The 20,328-nt window shown below is 39.1% G+C and overlaps 1 protein-coding gene across 1 annotated transcript in view; it reads right to left on the bottom strand.

Annotated features, from left to right (window-relative positions):
- Positions 1–20,328, bottom strand: part of RYR3 (ryanodine receptor 3) — a 666,405-nt gene that overhangs the window by 535,036 nt on the left and 111,041 nt on the right. Inside the window, exon 2 of the mRNA XM_019518966.1 lies at positions 2,057–2,176. Coding sequence (XP_019374511.1) covers positions 2,057–2,176 — 120 coding nt within the window. The remainder of the gene's footprint in view (positions 1–2,056; positions 2,177–20,328) is intronic.

The following is a 20,328-nucleotide window of genomic DNA, read 5'->3' as shown; positions in this document are numbered from 1 at the left end:
TCTCATGCCTTGCTCCCCCACCACTCCTTACGCACCCCACCCTTATCTTCTGCTGCAGCTCTGCTCCTTGTTGCAACACTCTTCAGCAGCAGAGCAGCTCTTGGCCAGGCTGGGTTGTGCTGGATGGACTGAAACCAGAGCAGAGGGTAAGGAAGAAGGGTGGGTAGGCTGCAGGGGGGGCAGAGTGGGAGAGGCAGGGGGGCAAGGCATCTGCACAGGGGACAAGAGATGTGGGAGCAGGCTACAGGTTTCCTGCTCCCCCTGTTGTCTCCCCCACATCCTACCCAGCTGTGTGCACCCTCCCTTGCCAAATAAACCATTCTGCCCCTGTAGGGATGCTTCAGCTCTGGGGATTTCCTGAACCCACAGGGTGGGGAGATCACCAGTGGCAATCCTTTTGCCCTGGGGGTTTCATGCACCCCCAGGAAGGATGGATTTCTAGGAGCACCTCAATTGGGGTGTCTGGGGCTCCCAGCTATGGGAACTTGCTTCTTGCTGGTGCAGGGGGGTGCTAATCCCTGGTTTGAAATCCATATATATCCAATCCTGGGCTCCCCCTTCACCAGTAATAAGGAGCAATGGCCTCTAATACACAGTCCCACAATTTTGCCTCCTGCCATCAGTCACTCAAAAAAGGTCATTCTATTTTGACACAGCAAGCTATTTCCTCCCTTCTGCCTCCTCCTCCAAACCTTTTATCTTCTTGATTTTTCCTAATTAGATTTTAATATTTCACTTTAACATTCTGATCCTGCAAATCTCACTACATTTCAGTAAGAACAACTACATTGTATTTACAGTCTGTGGTTAAGGTGTCTGAACTCCTACAACTCTCCACTCATAGAATCGCATAATCAGGAGGTTGGAAGTGACCTCCAGGGTCACCTCATCTACTCCATAAGGGAAATTACTGTGCTCAATTTCTGGGATGAAAAGAAATGCAAATATAAATGTAGCATGACTTTCCCTCCTGGAAAGTAGGGCAAGGACCTTACACAGTGGTCCACAGTATGTTCAATATGTTCCTAATTCTGGTTTAAAATCCATGTATATCTAGTAACATCATCAGGAAAAATGCAGAGAAACACCACTATAAAAGCAAAGAAAGAAAGGAAAAAGTGGTAGGAGAGCAGGAAGAAGAAAGGTATTGGGGTGCAAAATATAGGAAGATATACAATGATGCAAACAGGAATTCTACTGTATTCTTCTAATCCTGCTAAAGTAAGCCTCCTTTATTAAACACTGCTGTCAGATATTCTACCAGTACCTCTTTTCTTTCTCTAACTTCGCCTCCCCCAGAACTCTTCTCATTAGCTCTCTTATCTGTAATTTTCTTTAGTCTTTCCTTATAATCCTTCCCTCTCCTTTCTGTTTCACATCCAACATCTTTAATACTTTTTCCATTACTTTATAATTCTCTCCCAGGGTTTGTAACTGTCTGCCGAGTAAGCCTTGCTGGAAGCAGTACTTAACGTCAATCACTGAGGGGAGATGGTGATACTAGCATAGTTGGTCCCAGGTTTTAGGTCTGTAAATCTGTACAGTACAGTATACAGTAAATCTGTATAGTAGGAAAAGGTATTTTTATTGCTAAACAGTTCAGGGAAGGTGAAATTTTAAATTGTTTTGTAAAATGTTAGTGTTCTAACAGGGATATGTATTTGGAAATGGTAAAGAATTATCTACAAAATTGCAGCATAGTTTTCCCTGTCCCAATGTTTTGCCTCCTAAAGCTAACTGAAAAGTAAGAGCCTCTGTGATAATTTAATAAAGTAGCAAAAAACCAGATTTATATGAAGGTTCATATTCTCAATATAATATATGGTGGTTCAGCCATGCAATCCCCTTTATCATTTAAAAGGCAGTAGGCAGCAAAAGCTCCAACCTGAGACTATACAATTCAGTTAAACTCTGTGGATTAGAAATGCCCCTTCAATATTTCACATTTATATTACATACATTAAAGGGTATATTATATTAACTTATGCTTCTTCATTGGGCTAACATTCATACATGAGTTACTTTAGATGAAACTATTTATTGGAGTAATTCTTACTTTAGCTTCTGATGTTGGTTCCAAAAAGCACAGGCGATTTCCAAGTCCCTCAGCTGCCAGGCAGAACTTTCGTTGTTCTTTGTGGATGTTGGCAACACACTGAAGTACTACTTCATCATCCTGTCAAGAAACATGAGCAGTAGTGAGAATACATAAAATACCTGTAACACTGGGGGCAACAACATCTAAGCTACATTCATATAAGCCTGGGACAATGCACCTAATAATAGTTATTTAGCCATATTTTACTTTAACGTATTTAAATATATATCTGCTTTCTCCTCTGTGACCAGGTCAGTCACGCTTCAAATCCTGCATACTGCTGTATTCCAGCATGGGGTCTAGTATCCCAGTTTTGAGAGGCGAGCAATTAAGAGCACTCACTAACTTTTCTTTAGCAAACAATGCTAAACTGAGAAAGGTGGTCTCTGGTTTAAGATTATAGGCTAGTTCTCTTGTAATTTGTTTTGTTCTTTTATCATTTCCCTGTTTTATAAATTATTCTGTGATCTTACTATAAGCCACCCAGAGTCCTTGTGGGGGAAGACAGTATGTATATAAATAAACAAACAAACAACACATTGAGTCTGTTATCCTGCTCTGCTCCCCTTACCATGTCAGAAGAAAGGGAAAGGGAGAGTGGAGCCTGTGGCTCATAATTCTACTTTTTTTTAAATTTCCAAGCCCATTGAACTTGGAAATGTTTCAAATTTCCAGGGGGGAGTAGAAATGTACATCTTGATTCAGTCTATTGTTGCAATGTTACTGGTGCTCCACCTAACTGCTATTAATCTATTTGTCTATGGACATCATAGAACAAAAAGACTACTCAGATCTCTGATGCTTCTGTCATATTCCTGAATAACCAATAATTGCAGAATTTATAATTGTATAAATGAATTATAGCCTCTTAGCTCTGGATCTGGCCAAAAGCTGAGTTCCTCCATTACCTTAGGAGTGAACTTCATTTGGTACTACATATAACCTGGAGCAGACTAGTTAAAAAATACAAATACAAAATATAAATACAATATAAATAAATACAAATACATAATATTCTTCTGTTAGATGGTGTTAAGATGGCTGTTTTGCATGCGTATGGTTATAATCTTCCAGTTAAAACCATAATATCACCATTGTCCATAACAGTCAAAGGATTCCATAACTAAATCCTTTGACTGTTATGGAAGCCAATGTAAATCAATCAAAAGACTTAAACTGGATTTAGTGGTCCCAGGACAAAATATTGAAAAGCGGCCTAATCAGAATTGCAACGATTCTCCCTCTTCTTTTAAAGCCTGCTACCCAGACATGCCTGGCAGTCTAATCTTTTGCTTCTAGGCTTATTTTCCCTTTAATCTGCCCCTAGGGTTGTAAAATGCCCTCTGACCTGAATAGGCACCTGCAGACTTCATTTCATTTTTCATTTCTTTTGATATAATTTTACTGTAGTTTAGGGGCTGCTAACATGCAAGAGAGACTTGGAAATTCTGAGACCTCTATCAGAAGTCAGCTCATACTGAATTTAACCAGGATTGGGGCTGTGGTTGTATGAAATGCTAAAATCCTGGCCAGTTGAGGCTATTCACAAATGTATGCCAAATTCATCAAACATTTTTAATAGAAAAAACCCAGCAAAGGTGAAATTTTTCATTTTGACATTTTCATTTTAAAATATTTTATGATGAAAAAATTAGAAACAATCAAAATCAAGCATTTATTTTACATCAGATGATAGATACTGTAGCAGTTTTGATTCAGCAAAAAATACTTTGTGTTGACTGAAACATTTTTTATTAAAAAGAGACAGCCTAGAGACAGCCTTTCAAAAAAGCCAGAGCCTGAATTGATTCAGTCTTTGCAGGTTAGTCTAACTTGGCTAGGCTAAATCAGTATGTAATTGACAGGCATCCCAGAAATGCAGGCACATGCCTGCAGTGGCTCAGGCTAGAAGCTGGGGGGAGGGGGGGCACTACAGCAGCTCTTCCTTCCCCTCCAAAGTGCTGAGTGGAGAGGGGCATGGCCAGGCCCAGGCAGGATGTTCTGATTAGGGAGGGGTACCCCCATGCCCAGCAGTTGATAACACCGTGTTTATCACCCATAAGTCAATGTTTATCACACCATTAAGAAAACAAAGAAACACAAGCTTCTCTCCATTAGTTCAAGCTCACCCTAAACAATGTTTTCCAAGGAAGGAATGGAGGGACATTATCAGCTACCTGTTGATTAGCTCCAAAAAACCCTAAGTGGACACAGTCCTGTCTGCCTTTGTCTGGTCTCCCACAGCACAAACTACAGCCAGCACGTGGTATGCTAGCTAATGCTGAGAGGTGTCTGTGTAAGGCAGAAGGAAGGGGACAGTTTCTGCTTAGCAGAGAGTGGTGAGGGAAGTGGGGGGAAGCAGGGGGAAGTCAGGCAGATGCCTGCAGTCTCTGCCAGAGCTCCTGCCAGGGAGCACCTGTGTGGTTCCTTGTTTATAATGAGACCTCCCATCTAGCTGAATCCTGACACTATAGCAGAAGGGAGGGGCCAGTTCTGCTGTAGAGTAGAGAGCTCTGCCTAGCCCAGACAGCATGCCAGGATGCTGGGAGAGTCTGGTTTAACTGAAACCAGGAAGTGGTCAGGGACAGACATCATATAAAGTGGATTGACACAAATCAGTTAAGTCTGATACTAAATTCAACTAGGTTTATCTCAAACTGGTTTCAGCCATTTTCAAACTGGTTTATGTGCACTGAACATCTGTTCTGTTACAGGTTTAAACCAGTTTCTGATCACTTAAACCGGTTTATGTGTAATGTCTGTCCCTAGCCTAGAAGTGATAGAAATCTTGCATTCACATTCTTTCAAAAAATACTGCCTTTTATACTTCCCTTAATAACTAATTTGAATTTAAAAAAATCAAATTCATGCTTGATTAAAATAGGAACACAATTTTTAGATTTGTGCCAGCATATTTTAAGCATATGACTGTCTATAAGTCTACAGAATGAAGAGCTGAATTCACTTTTGCTCTTGTGATAGTTGAGATTGGTACATTCGTTTTTACTATATATTCATATATGAGCATGTTGATTTAAATATTACTTGAAAGGAAGTTATATTTCAAGTCTGTGAAAGAAGTGCCACTCAGAACATCTCATATTCTGAAGATAATTTTTCAAAGTAGTCTGCATTACCATACTTCTACAAGGAACCAAATTCTCTATCTCCTGTCTAAACTTCATTCTGAAACAGTGATCCCTAATGCTCAGTTATAACACACATAGGTACAAAAATCCTAACTAATAAAGAAAATACTCAAAATTAACTTGCAAACTGTAACTACTTGGCCTGGCAGAACTCTTCCCCTTTAGCTCTCAGAATGAAGTCTACTACAAGAATCTCACTATAATAGGCCTACAAAATCAATTTTAATTGATCACTGACTTCAGCTGTGGAACAGTGTTAGCGTGTTCATATTGAATAAATACATGCATTTTCAGTAGCTAGGGCATACTATTGCTTCTTATCAATTCACTAGTTTTTTTCAGCACAATCCTAATTTGAGAGTAAAGAATGTCAACAGCCAATGAAACTGCCACAAGAAATGCTTTACTTATGTCACTGTGGATACTCCATTGAGGTTTGGCATATTTATTGGGTAGTATGGATATAGACCAGACTGGAAAACCACCACCTAAGGGTATATAACATATTTAAATCTATGCAGTGACTGCATTTAATAATGGAAGTGCTTTTACATATTTGGCTGAAACAAACATTTTTGTTACGAAGGGAAAAGGTAAGATGGCATCAGAGATTCCAAGTATATAGGGTCCTGAGAGCCCTGGCTTCCCTTAGGAAGAGGGCTGTCACTTGAAATGCATAAAACTTCTCAAATGTCCTTCATCTTATGCATTTCTTCCCCCACAAAAATAAAAGTTGGTACTTGTGGATGGGATTGCATTTACTTAGCCATTTAATGATGCAATATGCAGTAATCCAAGACCATGTTTTCACTATTTTTCTAAATAATAATGGTATAAGTAATCTGAAAATCACTGAAATGCCATTGTAAATTCTTGCTAAGAAATAAAGGAGTTTTGCTGCAAAATTAGAATAAAGACAAGCTGTTCCTTCAAAGGAGCACATAGAAGTGCCTTTCCATACACTGCACTTATTTAAAGGGGCAGAAGGTAGTCTATAAAGTGCCATCATACTTTAACTCATTCAGAGGGACGTGAGCTTTCATAGGTATCAGTGACGTAGTTAAAATTATTATGCAAATCTTTGAACATACATCTGGTAACAGCAGCAACATTCACATACCATTAAATATGTTGCATTACTACTATTGTTACTATGTAACAGACATTTGTTTGAAATCAAACTTGAGACCCCCTTCACTTCCTCAAGGTGATGGCAAGCAGGCATCCCATGTTGCTGGCATATTCAGTCTCAGTAAAGATTATACTACTACGTTCTCAGGGAATGGGTATCCACCAGGTAGAAATTACTTAGGGGAAAGAGTTCAATTTGCTTCTGGAGGAGGGTCAACACCCTCCCTTCAGAAAAACATGACAGATGATTAGAAATATAATCACCTTATATCCTTTACAGTACATATTTGTGCTAAAATGGTAGAAATGTAATCATATTTATATGTTCTCCCTTTAACCCCTTCTTCAATATAAAAACAATTTTGCCCAACAGTGACAAACTATTATATAAATCATGCTGCTTAGACTATTCATTGTTTATATATAAATGCAGAAAACATATACTAGGGCATTTTCATTACTGTAGGTGAGCAACCTATATTGAACTAATTAATTTAGAAAGAATGGGAAAAGTGTTTTTAAGGTTATATACAATGCAATAGTACAACTTTGCATAGACTGTTCATATCCAACAAACCAAATAAATTTAAAATATTTCAGTTACTACCGACTTTATTTTGACATGCAAGTCATAAAACTTAATTATAACATCATTATCATTATGTAATCATGAAATGAAGTAACAATATAAAATAGCTTCTAATGAAATATATAAGCTACTGCTTATGCTTTGGCCAAAAATGTAAATAAAATATGCCAAGATAAGATATGTTTTCATGACTGGATGGTATAGCATTAACTGGACTTTTCCCTGTAATTTTTACTTTCACAGCCAGGGGCTGTTGTGGCGCTAGATACAGAGGCATATCTAATCAGCCAGGTGCCCAGGGCAGCTGTGATACACAGAAGCAGCAATGATTTCCGATTGCTGCTGTAGCTCTGGTGTAATTGTGTGGGTGTGGCCCTTCTCACCCCAAAGGTTGTCCTACTGTAGTTACAACACTTCTTTTGTTGGTACCCAGAGAGTATGACAGGGTAGGAGGAGGAGAAGGAGGAAGTAGACAGAATGACAAGTAGAGGGGAAAATGGAAAGTTGACTGGGACAAAGAAGCTGGTGTGTTAAAAAAACTAGGAATATAAATCAGTGGCTGAGATGGAATCTGTGGACTTTACTGAGGGTACTTAAAAGTGTTACATTTAGATCACCCTAACCAAGCTTAGGGCAATCTAAATGGCTGAGTGTGCAAGCATTCACAGGGCTTAAATTGTCCCAAAAATGGAAAGTTAGTTCAGCTCAGAGATGAATTAACTTTAGATCAGGCTGGCTTACCTTGGTCTAAAGTGGGTTACCCCAACCTAACAAACAGCTGCACATGTTCACAGCACAGGCCCAGGGCTTGGGAAGCTCAGCCACTTGCCACAGCCCCAGGGCTCTTTGGTTTTAACCCCCTTCTCCTACCCACAATTGTGATAAAGCTATTCCCCCTCCCAACTACCCATCCCGTCCAGGCAGCACCTCCCCCATGGTCCTGCCAACCCACCCCACCAGACCTGCCATCCCCCTCCTGATCCCATCAGCCCCTCCCTATTCCATGTAACAAAGGTTAATACAATTTACCACACAGAAAGAGAGAGAAGAGTGGCAGCTACTGTTTTCAAAATGCTGGGATTGTTTGCCTTTGCTAAATATAAAAGCCCAGTCATCCCAAAAGGCATGCTGATAAAATGATTACTATGAAAGACTAACAGACTATTGGAAAATGCTAGCTTGGACCAGAAGGTCATAAAGTAAAAAAGTATTTGTGAGCAAGAGTGCTGCTTCTGTAGACTACTATTCTATAAGCAACACCAGATGCATGAAAGCCAAAGAAAATGTGAATGCACCAGTTCCTAAATGCAATTTATTTTCTAAACGAACTTTAAAATATATTCACTTCATGGATTAATGCAGACATCCTTTAAATATACCTTCACATACCAGAGTTCTTGCCATTACATTAATTTTTTTCCTCTCTTCTCTAAAGAAATGTTATTTTACTTCATTTAATCACTTAAATGGAGCCTTACTTTAGGAATTTGGCTATATTAGCCAAAGACAAAAGCAAAAGTATAGTAATAAAATATTTGTGTCCACAAACTTTTAGATTCCTGTCTCTCTCTCTCTCTCTACCTTTTCCCCTTGAAATAACTGAGTCAACTCATAATTAAGTAACCAACAGCCAGTCTTTCTATAAAAAGCACGTCATTGATTTAGAAAGTCCCTATTTTCTCATGCAGCTGCAAGTAATTGTTGCTTCAATCTATGCAGTAAAGGAGAAATAATACTGAAATCTACGTACCAATATATACTAGGAGATGAGAAGCAAAGTAGCAGATCACAACAGATGGTGCTAACAATGGAATATCTGAGAATATATTCACCCTACAGTACCCTATCATTAAATTCTTTCACAAAATATAGAAATAAATGTGTACTTGTACCATTATCCTAAGAAATGCCAAAGACAGTTTTCTCAGACATATAAAATATATATGTATAAAAAAAGGTCAAGGTATCAAAATAATGCATTATTTGTTTGAGTAATGCATTTTGAGGTTACTGTCATATGATAATTTACATACATACTTGTAGTTATAATTACATATAGTTAGGTGACATAACTGAATAATAAGCAGGTATGGGTTTTATGCTCCTGGCAGATCCAAAGACAATGTCTCAGGAGTTAAAGACAGAATCCTGCTTCATGTGTATTATTATTATTTATTCAAATGTATGAAGTTTAATTGTCTCTAGGACAATTGTTAATTGATGCTCTAGGACACTTTTTCAATAAAGAACAGTTACAACATAAAATTGACAATGGGCTGCCCACAAATATATCCACCTTAATCCAAAATTTCGTCAACAGCTTTTCACAAAGGGGGCGGGGAGGAAGGGAGGAGAAGGGGATAGTTTTAGCATGAGAACAAACTACCTAAATCTAGACTGGTAGCAGTTCACTGCTTCTGGGAACAGCATGTACAGCCATTTGCTGCTGCCAGGAGTGGCATAGGGAGCCTGAGGTAAGTAACTCAGCAAATGGGGGGAGAGGAGACAGGCTAGAGGGATTGTGGGAAGGCTGATATGTCCGTGGAGGCAGAGGGATTGCCTGGCTGGCAGGAGGGGGATGTGAAAAATAGCCCAGTCAGGGTAAAGGGAGTGTGGAAACAGTAGAGTCCCAAGGCTGGGGTGAGGTCATTCACAATATTGGGTTTCTAGACTGGGTCAACCCTTTCTTGAGTGCACCTCCTGTACATATATCCTTCTGTGCTGTGCTCAGGAGATTAACAAATTTGCACTTTGACAGAGGAGTTCCAGAGTTGAGGAACCATTACAGAAAGCACCTTGCTAGCCTCTTGATTATAGTTAAGGGACTCTAACTGAAACATTGTAAAATGTACTAATTTAAGAATATTCCAGGATTATTGTATTTAGTTAGGTCCTGCCTGAGAAGTACCACGTAAAAGAGGAACATAGAACTGAAAAGGACCTCTTGGATCATTAAGTCCAGTCCCTGCTATCGGGCAATCATCATAGCCATAAAATCACTTCTACTACCCCATCAATCTCCATTCAAAAGCTAATGATATATTTTGTCACCAGTTCTCCTCCTGGCAACCTGTTCTCATGTCTTTCTAAGTTTTAAATTGGTTGTTTTGCCAAAGATGAAGACTTTTCAGTTGGTACAAACTGGTGAAACAAACTCCTCAAACCACCTTTAACCCAGCATTTGGGATGTGCTATACTGTACTTCAACTACAGTGAGAATTGATTTTATGAGTTTTGTACAACATTCATGAAAACATAGGAAAAATCATTTAAATTTGGAATGTTTACTCATAATTTAATTGAGCTGTTAATAATAAGTTTTCATCAGCAGCAGATCACCTATAGAATATTATTACAGAAAATATATATTTAGTATAAAAGCCAACAGTACCAATAGGCATAATAAAAATGATTCAGTTACTTTCCTATGTTTTACTTTTTTGGCATCTAAATACATATTGACAGAAAATAAATGATAGATCTCATCACTTAGCACAAATCATCATAACTGTACTCCATACTAGTTACAATAAAATTAATAGTCCAGAGTCTCAAATTCAAACAAAAACCACACAGTCTTAGCGCCTACACGATGCTGACAAAACAAGCATGAGATCTGCAATCTAGATTAAAGAGTATGGTTTCTGGATTTTTGCCCAGAAACAAACTACCTCACTGCTTTTTAATAGCAGGATATCAGTATTAGCCATAAACCCCCCTGTTTTTATAGTGTTTGCATCATTCTCTCCTTAAATCTCCCTTTATTTTAGACAATTTAGTTTTAAAAAGAAACAAGAGGGCCACATGTTTTTATACACAGATATAATCACATTTTAATAATTTTAAAAAATTATTAACTGTTAGTATAAACAAACGCTCAAGGGCCAGTTCTGTTACCGTATATAAAAGTTATAGAAAAAAATTGTTACATATAATGGAAGCAGAAAAATACTACTCTTACAAGCACTTTGGAGTCTCTCACTCTCGCTTTCAGGTCAGCTCATTCAGACTTTGACTAGTCCTATAGTTACATAGGAGTCCCTCTCTCCTCTGAATAAAAGCATGCTTCTAGAACATCTTAATCTCCCAATACACCCCTGCATCTGTGGGCTTTAAAACCACTTTAAATACCTTGGGATTTTTTTTCTGCTGCTGGTGATTTTCCAACCTCTATTTCTTGCTGAGAAAATGAGTTCTCCCAGATTCAGCCAACCATCTGCTTCTAGGTGTTTCCACCTGAACAGATGACCATTAAGGTTTAATATCCCAACTATTTTCTTGGTCTGACAGAGACATGCTAATATCCTAATAGGAAATGACTCCACAAGCGCTAAAGTAGACAATGCTACAATCATTTAAAAATAACTGCTAAAACACTTCATAAGCTGTACATAGATGCTCCAGTCATCATGGAAGTATGAAAAACTTTATACCATAAGGAAAAATACCACATATTGCAAACAGCTTGGCTAATAAACCTCCTAATTATAATTATTGTAATTTAGAAGTTTTATAGTACTATCTGGGCTCCAAAATTTGACAGTGACTATATTACAAACCAACGAATTAAGTGAATATCTTAAAAAAAGCCTACAATCACATTTCACAATTAGCTTTTCTGCTAAAAATTTAATCAATCGAGATGCTACCAAAACCGCAATCAAACTTACTTCAGACTGATTAGTTCTGGAAAACAAACATTTCAGAATTATCTTCTCTGCAAAAGGTAACAAAATCAAGCATTGTCTCTTTACACAGCTTTTATTTTAAATCAATTGCCAATATAATAGAAAACTGGCTGAAAGAAAATCATAAAATATGATACAAAGATGCATACAGCTGTTTGTACCTTTCTGCGTTGCGTGCAAGTAAGGTATCGATTGTAAAGCACTCCAAAGCACAACTTTCAGTGAATTAGTAAGTTAATAAAATGTTCTTAAAAAAAAGTTATGAACTGATCTGCATAAAGGGCATGGTTTTAGAGAAAGCAACTTAAAACTTCAGTAAGATCCATGTATATAATTTTGTGCAAACAGTGCTATTTATATATTGCATGTAAATTTTGCATATGGTGTCAGTTTTTAAAATACTATGTGGGATGAGGCATCAACTTGAATTCTCTGGTAAATAAAATCCTAATTTTCTTCAAGGGAAAATTACTCAGTCACAGTTCCCCCCAGCATGATACAACCCTAATGAATGAGGAACTTACAGTAGGGTAGTAGAGTTTCCACACCCTCTCTATTGATCCTACCTTTGAGTGGCCATATATTTTATTATAAATTGATTAAATGCATTATTTGATATTCATATATAGAACATGTAATTCTCAGTTCATCAGCACATCCACATTTTGTTCATTACATTTATAAGCTATTCACTCTTTAAAATAAAACAAGTATTACTTATACTCCATCAGCATGGAAACAATCCTACCTACATATATATTTCTCCATTCTCAAATCAATTCTTTCCCTAGTGTCCATCCCTCTCCCCACTATTTGCATAAGTGCATTGGAATAGTTAATGAATTTATGATATTCCCCAAACTGTGCAGCTGTGTCAAGGGATCTGGCATTTTTACAAGATAATACTTTCAACTTTGCCTAGTGTTTAAAAACAGTAGAAAAATTGTAGATTGCTGAGAAGAGAGAATGAATATAACTGTGGAAAGAATAAAAAGCTGCATGAATTTCAAAGCAGGGCAAAAATTCATGGTCAGTATTCTACCATTGATGGCAAGCCTGCACTCAAAATCTACTATGCCAGACAATAGTGCCCATAAGCATCCTGAACTGCTTTCTGCAAACTATTTTGTAAAATGGAAGCAGTATAGATGCACTGGTGTGGCACTGTGGATTGGGTAATTTGTAGGCCTGGGCAAAGTGGCTAGTATTTGCTTTGGATTCAGATTCGGCTGATTCGGGGGACAGTGATTCAATTTGATGATTTGAATCACTGTCTTGAATCGATTCGGCCAAATCTGATTCAGAGATCTGGCTGCTGCCGAATCTCTGAATCACACAGGCCCTATCCCCCACCCAGTCTCCCAGCCCTGCCCACCCCAGTGACCAGCACTTTGAAAAAAAAACCAACCGCACTCACTGGCTGCTGCCTGGCATGGGGGTGATCCCTACTCCCCCCACTGTCCCACACTGCATGGGGGACTCTCCCACAAGCCCCCTGACCCCCACTGCTGTCCCAGCCCCTCCCCCAATGGCTGCCCTGCCAACCCCAGCTCCAGCCCTTTAAGAAAAAAAAACAAAACAAAAAAACCTTGGCCTCACCAGTTGCTGCCTGGCTGGGGGGGGGGTGATCTCCACTGCCCCCCACTGCCCTGCACTGCATGGTGAGCTCTGCATGACCCCCAGAAGCCCTGATGCCACTGCAGGAGCTGGTGAGCCTGTTTTTTTTCCCTTAAAGGGCCAGAGCTGGGGCAGGCGGGACAGCCATGGGGAGGCTGGGAGAGTGGGCAGGCGCTAGGGGGCTCATGGCAGAGCCCCACCATGCAGCATGGGGCGGTGGGGGGCAGTGAGGATCACCCACCCACCAGGCAGCAGCCGATGAGTGGGGGCTTTTTCTTAAAAAGCCAGGGGTCCCCAAAGGTCTACTCCCCCCTCCGCTCCAGTCCCCCCTCCCCTGCCCCCCACTTACCAGCATGGAGTTTGAGTTCAGCTCTCTGCTGCAGTGTGTAGGGTCTGCCTGAATCACCAAAGCTTTCCAAAGGTTTTCTGAATCAATTTGGAGAGCTTCAAATTGATTTGGACCTTTTAATTGGTCCTCTGATTCAATCTGGATTCAGAGGTTTGGCCACTGAATTGGGCCAAATCTCCTCCAAATTGAATCAGCACCTGAAGCTTCACATGGCCCTAGTAATTTGCACTGACAACAGCACCATGTGAATGTGATACAATGCTTTCAATTCAGGAGGTACTTTCCAAGATACAACATACCATATTTGAGGTTACAGGCATTTCTTAAATAAAATAAATACATATGTGGTCAAGCAGTGCTTATCCTCTACAGGAATTCATTTGGTGTAGATTTTGAATTATGTTCTACTTGGCCCTCTATGCTTTTTCCAGCGCTTGGTTTCCTCATGTGCTTTTTGTCTGTCATATCAAAACTGTTATAAAGGACCATATAATGATTATGATTAATAAATATTTTTGTTTCTAACTAGTTTTATCAAAGTTTAGTCCCAAAATGTCTCTAAATAGAAGCTTTGGGTCTGATTCAGACTGCATATATACTGTTCTAATCAGGAGTAGTTCCAGTAAAACCAAAGGAAGAATAACTGATATACATTCTATATGAGATCAGAAACTGATCTCATGTATTTTTTAAAAATTTGGGGTGGAGAGATTCTTTTAAGAAATTAATAGTCAATGGATTCTTTATAAAGTGTTCATAAAATATATAAAGAGTTAACAGATATTATTGTCAAAAAGAACAATGCAACAGGTCAGTAAGAAAAAGATAAATGTAATCTATTACATATTGGTAATATCCACTTTCGTCATGGCTAATTAACAACAGTTATAATAAAATGTTTAGGCAAAAGGTGTAACATTTGAACAAAGTGGTCTTTGACAACAGTTTTGTATGGCCTTAATGTAATGCAGAAAATAGAGAGGGACAGGATTAAACAAACTAGTCAATTTTTTTTTCCTCACTCAATATGAAATACCATTTCTCTCTCTGTCGGTGATAAATTACTTAGTTGTAGTCCAATTTCACACCCTCTGGCATTAGACTAACATCATATACACAATTCTGTGATCCATATATCCTTGGATTTGCAACATTAAAGAAGGTAATTGGCCAAGGGTGACTCAAGCCAGCCAATGTGTATTTAAGTTCTACTGATGAAACATACAGAGACTAACTAAAGGGCATAGTCGTTAAATACGTGTAATATCAACTTTTTTCAGCAGGAAATCAAACTTGGGTCACCATTTCAACAAAATATCTATAATTAACTTCATCTCCATTGCATTGTTTGCTTTTCTCATATATGGTTCATTTCATCTTCTCTTTTTCAAAATATAAGTCTCTTACAACACTCTTTAAAGAGAAGACGATGAAGCCCAGCTTGTACCAAAAATTAGATTTCAAAAACAGAAGATTTTGCAAGGTTGTTAAGCCAAAGGTAATGTCTGAAAATTACTTTATACCAGGGGTGGGCAATTACTTTGGGCAGAGGGCCGCTTACTGAACTTACTGAATTTATATATGGGATTAACTCTCCTGGCTGCTTTACCAAATAATTTAGTGTAATTTAACTATGTTAAAAACAGTTTTGAGTTAGTTTATTATTACATTTCGGTATTACAGCTTCATGATTCTGAAACTACTATGTTTTGTATTTATTTAATGTCATGTCAGTTGGCTCTTATGTTTGTTGCCTTATTTATTAGAAGCTTTTGTAGTACTTTTCACATTTTACATGAAATGATGATTGCAAAAGTAATATGCTTAGTTTTCTTACCAATTCATTAATGGTCACATCTATACAAGATATTTACCGTGGGGTTGACTAATTAGCTGCAAAGCAAACATTGTGCACCTACATGTGCACCCCAGTGGGCTGGAGTAAATTAATTCACTCTGTAGCAGGATAGTAAATACAAGTACTATCCTGCTGCAAGAGTGTTTTACTCTACAGCAGTGCGTGTGTACACACTGCCCCAGCTAGCTTGGGCATGAAGGTGCTTCAGTGCAGGGGCTGCCTTATGCCCCAACTACTCCTTCTGCAGCATGCTGAGCCAAAGAAAGCAGGCCCCAGGCCCCCTTGCCAGCCAGGGCTGCTCTGAGCGGTCCCGGGAACATGTGGAATCGGCACACCCAGGAGCAATAAGCTATGGAGCTTATTCATGTGCATTAATTGCATGTGCAGATGTGCCCAGTGAGGCTCAATTACATTTTGTATATTCCTTGAATTAAGGACTATATAAGTTGGACTAAAAAGTGCACGTGAAATAGTTTTTGTTGCAAGTGACATTTTTACATATAGATGCTAAATTCTTTAGTAATATTTGCTATTTAAGAATTTGACAAAATTATATTCCTTTTATTGTACATTGTACCCAGAAAAATCATGAATTGTCATTTCTTTTTTAAAAAAACCTTTAATGAAGTCAATTTTGAAATGAAAATTAAAAAAAAAAGAAATCAGCACTTTTAAAAAAATAAATTTTCCCATGAAGTGTTTGCAACACTGCGTGAGTATCTAAGTTATACTCACAAACAAAAGTCAAACTGAATATCAAAGCAAAACAACATACAGAAAATATTACATTTTATTTTTAAAATGATTTTAGTTATGAATACAAGTAGTGATATAAACTAATCACATATGCGGGGGGAGAAGAGTGTACGTAACAATTTTCTGGACACTTTTTGCTAACCACCAAACATTTTTACTGACATATGTTTTACATAATGTCTATGTAACCCCTCTGCCAGGCTCTGGATGACAGTAACAAAGGCCAGGTTCAAAATTTAGGTTTAACACGAACTTTTAAAATCAGGTTAGAGCCCCTATCCAGAAACCTGGGAAAGTACCATTTCATGACTGGATTTTGTAGTTGGGTGCTAATTCTGTCCCTTGTAACCAAACAATCACCCTCATCACTTCACTGAAAATAGCTTGAAAGATTGATTCACTATGCAAATGACATGTTCAAGCAGGCCGAGTCATGTGGTTGAACACAACCACAGTAATTTTAGAATTTTTAATGAATTTGTAAATCTGCTTCTACAAATGCATAAAACTCATTGTACAGTTGAAGTTAATTGCAACTGTGTGCAAAATGGTTGTGATTATCTCTACAAACTGCTTAATCAATTCTGGAAATGCCTTCCATGCATTGGTAGTACAAAAAGCAGCAATATGACATGTGACATGCATGTGAAATATATTTGGGCCTTAAATATATTTAGTCTTTGCTACTTTCATCCTTGGAAAGTGAAAGTATAGAATTTCTAGCTGCCATCATTACATTTGTCCTGTTAGTTCCAATTGCCAATATATTGCCTATTGGTATTCCATCTTTATCTAGACATGCCTTGATTGTAGTAAAAATAGGTTTTACGGGTGCTTTTTTCAAAACAGTAAAATGGTTAAATTTATATTGCACTTCACCAATATCACTGTCAAAATAAATTACAACCATGCCCATTTTCTCTGCTGCTGTTGATTCATTAATTAACAAGCTGCACTTACAGGTTTTCAGTTTTGTATACAATTCCTCTTTGGTCAGTTTTCCTATAGCATTCTTAAGCATCATACATGTTACTATTCATTTACAACTGAAATCTATTGCAATTTTTGAGTCAGGAAACCAATCTGCACTATTTTCAGAGATATTGTTCACCACACTTAGTGGTAAATTCTTAATCTGAAAATTTATCAAATTGGTTCTCACACTTTTTTTTTGTAAGCAATTATCCCAGGATCTGTTTTCCTGGCCTTGACTCGAAAATATGAAGCGTCTTCCTCATCAACAATATGCTAGCATGTTCTGTACTATTAACATGGCTGTGTACCTCTTGTACACCACTCCATGCTACACTAAATATGCAATACCAGTGGCATTTAGAATTGTGCTTGCTTTCCTTATCTTCACAAATCCATCCTTTGTATTCACTATCTGTAGTCCAAGCAGATTGAAATGTACACATTATACCTACAGTTATTTTCTTAGCTATAGGATTTAAGCTTACCACTTACTTTTTTCTCAGCCATCATTTTTTATACAACATGAATGATCACAAGTTGAAGAATAAAGTTTTACTTGACGGTTTTACACCATGCTTCCCCCACCCCAGCGATCCCCTATTCATCCTGCTACCCAGGACCACAACCCCCCCACTATGTTGCCCCCAATCCAGCCCAGCCCCAACATTACCCCCCTGGCCCCACTTTTCCTGTCCTAGCATGAACCACCATTCACTGCCTTTTCCCACTTCCTGTCCCCACAGCTCCATCCCAGCCACACTCCCCACTTCTGGTCCCACCCAGTATTTCAGACTGTCTAAGGCCATGTGGCCCCACCTACTTTCAAGGTAAGAATGTTACACACAAGCAACAGCTGGTGGGACATGGAGGCAGCAAGTTTCAGCATGCATGTACAGCTCAGCTCATGCAGGTCTTCCCTTGAGTAAGTAAAGATTGAGACTCAGGCCTTGACTTCAACAAAAAAGTGAGTGCACTCTTTACATGAGCTAGCCTTCTAGTTCATGGGGAAATTAAAAACTACCTTCCCTAGGATTCCAGATCTAGCTGCTTGGCTTGAGTTAAGAATACATGTTTTTATTCATAGTCCTAGCAGGCAGTGACTGGTTAGAAGCTAGACAAGATGGTAATATTTATAGTATTGAGCCCCTGCTGGTTTAGCTACATCAGCAGAGCCCCTAGTGATGATATAATGTATCAAAACCAAAGTTTCTGTCAGTATAGCTATATTACCTCCCCACTTAAACAAAAGCTAAGTCAGCAAAAGTCTTTCTCCTGATGCAGGCACATCTACACTGGGTTTTGCCAGCATGTCAGCTCAGAGGCATGATTTCTTTTCATGCTCCTGCCCACCAAAGTTATTAGGGCTATGCAAAGCTTTGATAGCTGATTCAATTCAGCAGAGATTCAGCCTGATTCTCCAAATCCAAGTCAAATCAGGAGACCCTTTCATCTCTTCAAAGCAAATTGGAACCCTCCAAATCAATTTGGAGAGATTTGATGATTCAGATAGACACAGTTTTAATGTTTTTTCTACATACATCAAGGTACCAGGTGGCTCATGAATGCTGAGATGCTGGGGGAGATAGTGCATCCCATGGGAGCACGGGGGAGGGGGGGTTCCCAGCACACTTGGCAGCAGACCCAGAAGTGGACCAGAAGCACTTCCAGTCCACTTCTGGGTCCACCACAGAGCATGCGGGGACCCCCTCCCCTATACCCGGCTTGCCAACTGGTGCCTCCTCGGTCTGGGGGGCACCCAGGGTCCCCCCAAAGCCAATTGATGAGCACGGGGGCACAAGAAAGGGGGTGTCCCTCACGTGCTTGGCAGTGGACCCAGAAGGGCACTGGAAGTACTTCCAGTCCACTTCTGGGTCCACCGCCAAGCACGTGGGGGCCCCCCCATGCTCCTGTGGGATGCTCCATCTGCCCCACCATCTCAATGTTCATAAGCCATGTCTGGCACCTCAAGGCATGTAGAAAAAACATTTAAAGCTGTGTCTGTGGCCGAATCACTGATTCTTTGAATCAGCATCGACTCTTCAGATTTGGATTTGGCCTAATCAAATCAGGACAGTGATCCAAATCAATGAATTGAATCACTGTCCCCCAAATCAGGCTAAATCTGAATAAAATATGGCCTGCTTTGCACACCCCTAATAGCTATACTACTGGAAAGTTTAGTGTAGACCAAGTCAAAAGAAAAAGAACCTCAAGCAGTCCAATGGAGCATTAGATTAACAAGTGGAAAAAGGAGCAGTGAATGAGTTTTTGGCTAGGTACAGACATTACACTTTTACTGGTAAAAGTGATCAGAAACCAGTCTATATACATAACAGAAGTTCAGCACACAAAACTGGTCTATAGCCATAACAGGACAGAAGTTCAGCACACAGAGTGGTTTAAAAATGGCAGAACCTGGTCTAAGATTTCCCCTTAGGAAATAAATGGTCTAAGATTAGCCCTTCTGGGCATGTCCAGACGAGTCCACACGTGCCACTCAAAGCAGTCTGAGATGCAGCAAGAGGCATGCTGGTGACAAAAAAACCTTCCCTGCACTGCATATTTACATCAGGGGCTCAAAATTTGATAATTGGATATCCAGATATAAAAAAAACCACCAAGTGACCTTTGGGGGGCAGGGGACCCACCCTTCTGAGCATCCCCCCCACAGGTGCTGGCCCCAGGACACTAAAGTGCATGTCTGGGAACATGCACCAAGGCAAAAATCCGCTGATCAAATTTGCACTGCTCTTATTTGATCTGCTGCAAGCACATGTGCCTGCTTGTGTGGATGCACGCTCTGCGTTTTGTTGTTTTGTTTTTACAATTTAATTTCTGTAAACCAAAGAGAAAAAAAGGTGGATTCCTGCTCAGGTTAGACAACTGAATGTAGGATTTCCAGGCATGTAAATCCTGCTGATACACAAAAGAGAAAGCAGGAAATAGAGTGAAAAAACAATCTAACACGTATGTGCCTATACAGGTCTATGATTCTATTTAGAACTTGAAACATTGCAAAGCAGTATTTATAAACATTTTATTCAAAGTCCAAAACGTTTTCAGTTTGACCCTGTTTAGATCCTCTTAATATTCACTCCCATGAATATTCCTGAAAACA

The sequence above is a fragment of the Gavialis gangeticus genome, unplaced genomic scaffold (assembly GCF_001723915.1).
Source record: "Gavialis gangeticus isolate Ggan-Ray unplaced genomic scaffold, GavGan_comp1, whole genome shotgun sequence".
NCBI classification, from domain to species: domain Eukaryota; kingdom Metazoa; phylum Chordata; order Crocodylia; family Gavialidae; genus Gavialis; species Gavialis gangeticus.
This window is presented reverse-complemented; position numbering and strand designations above follow the sequence as displayed.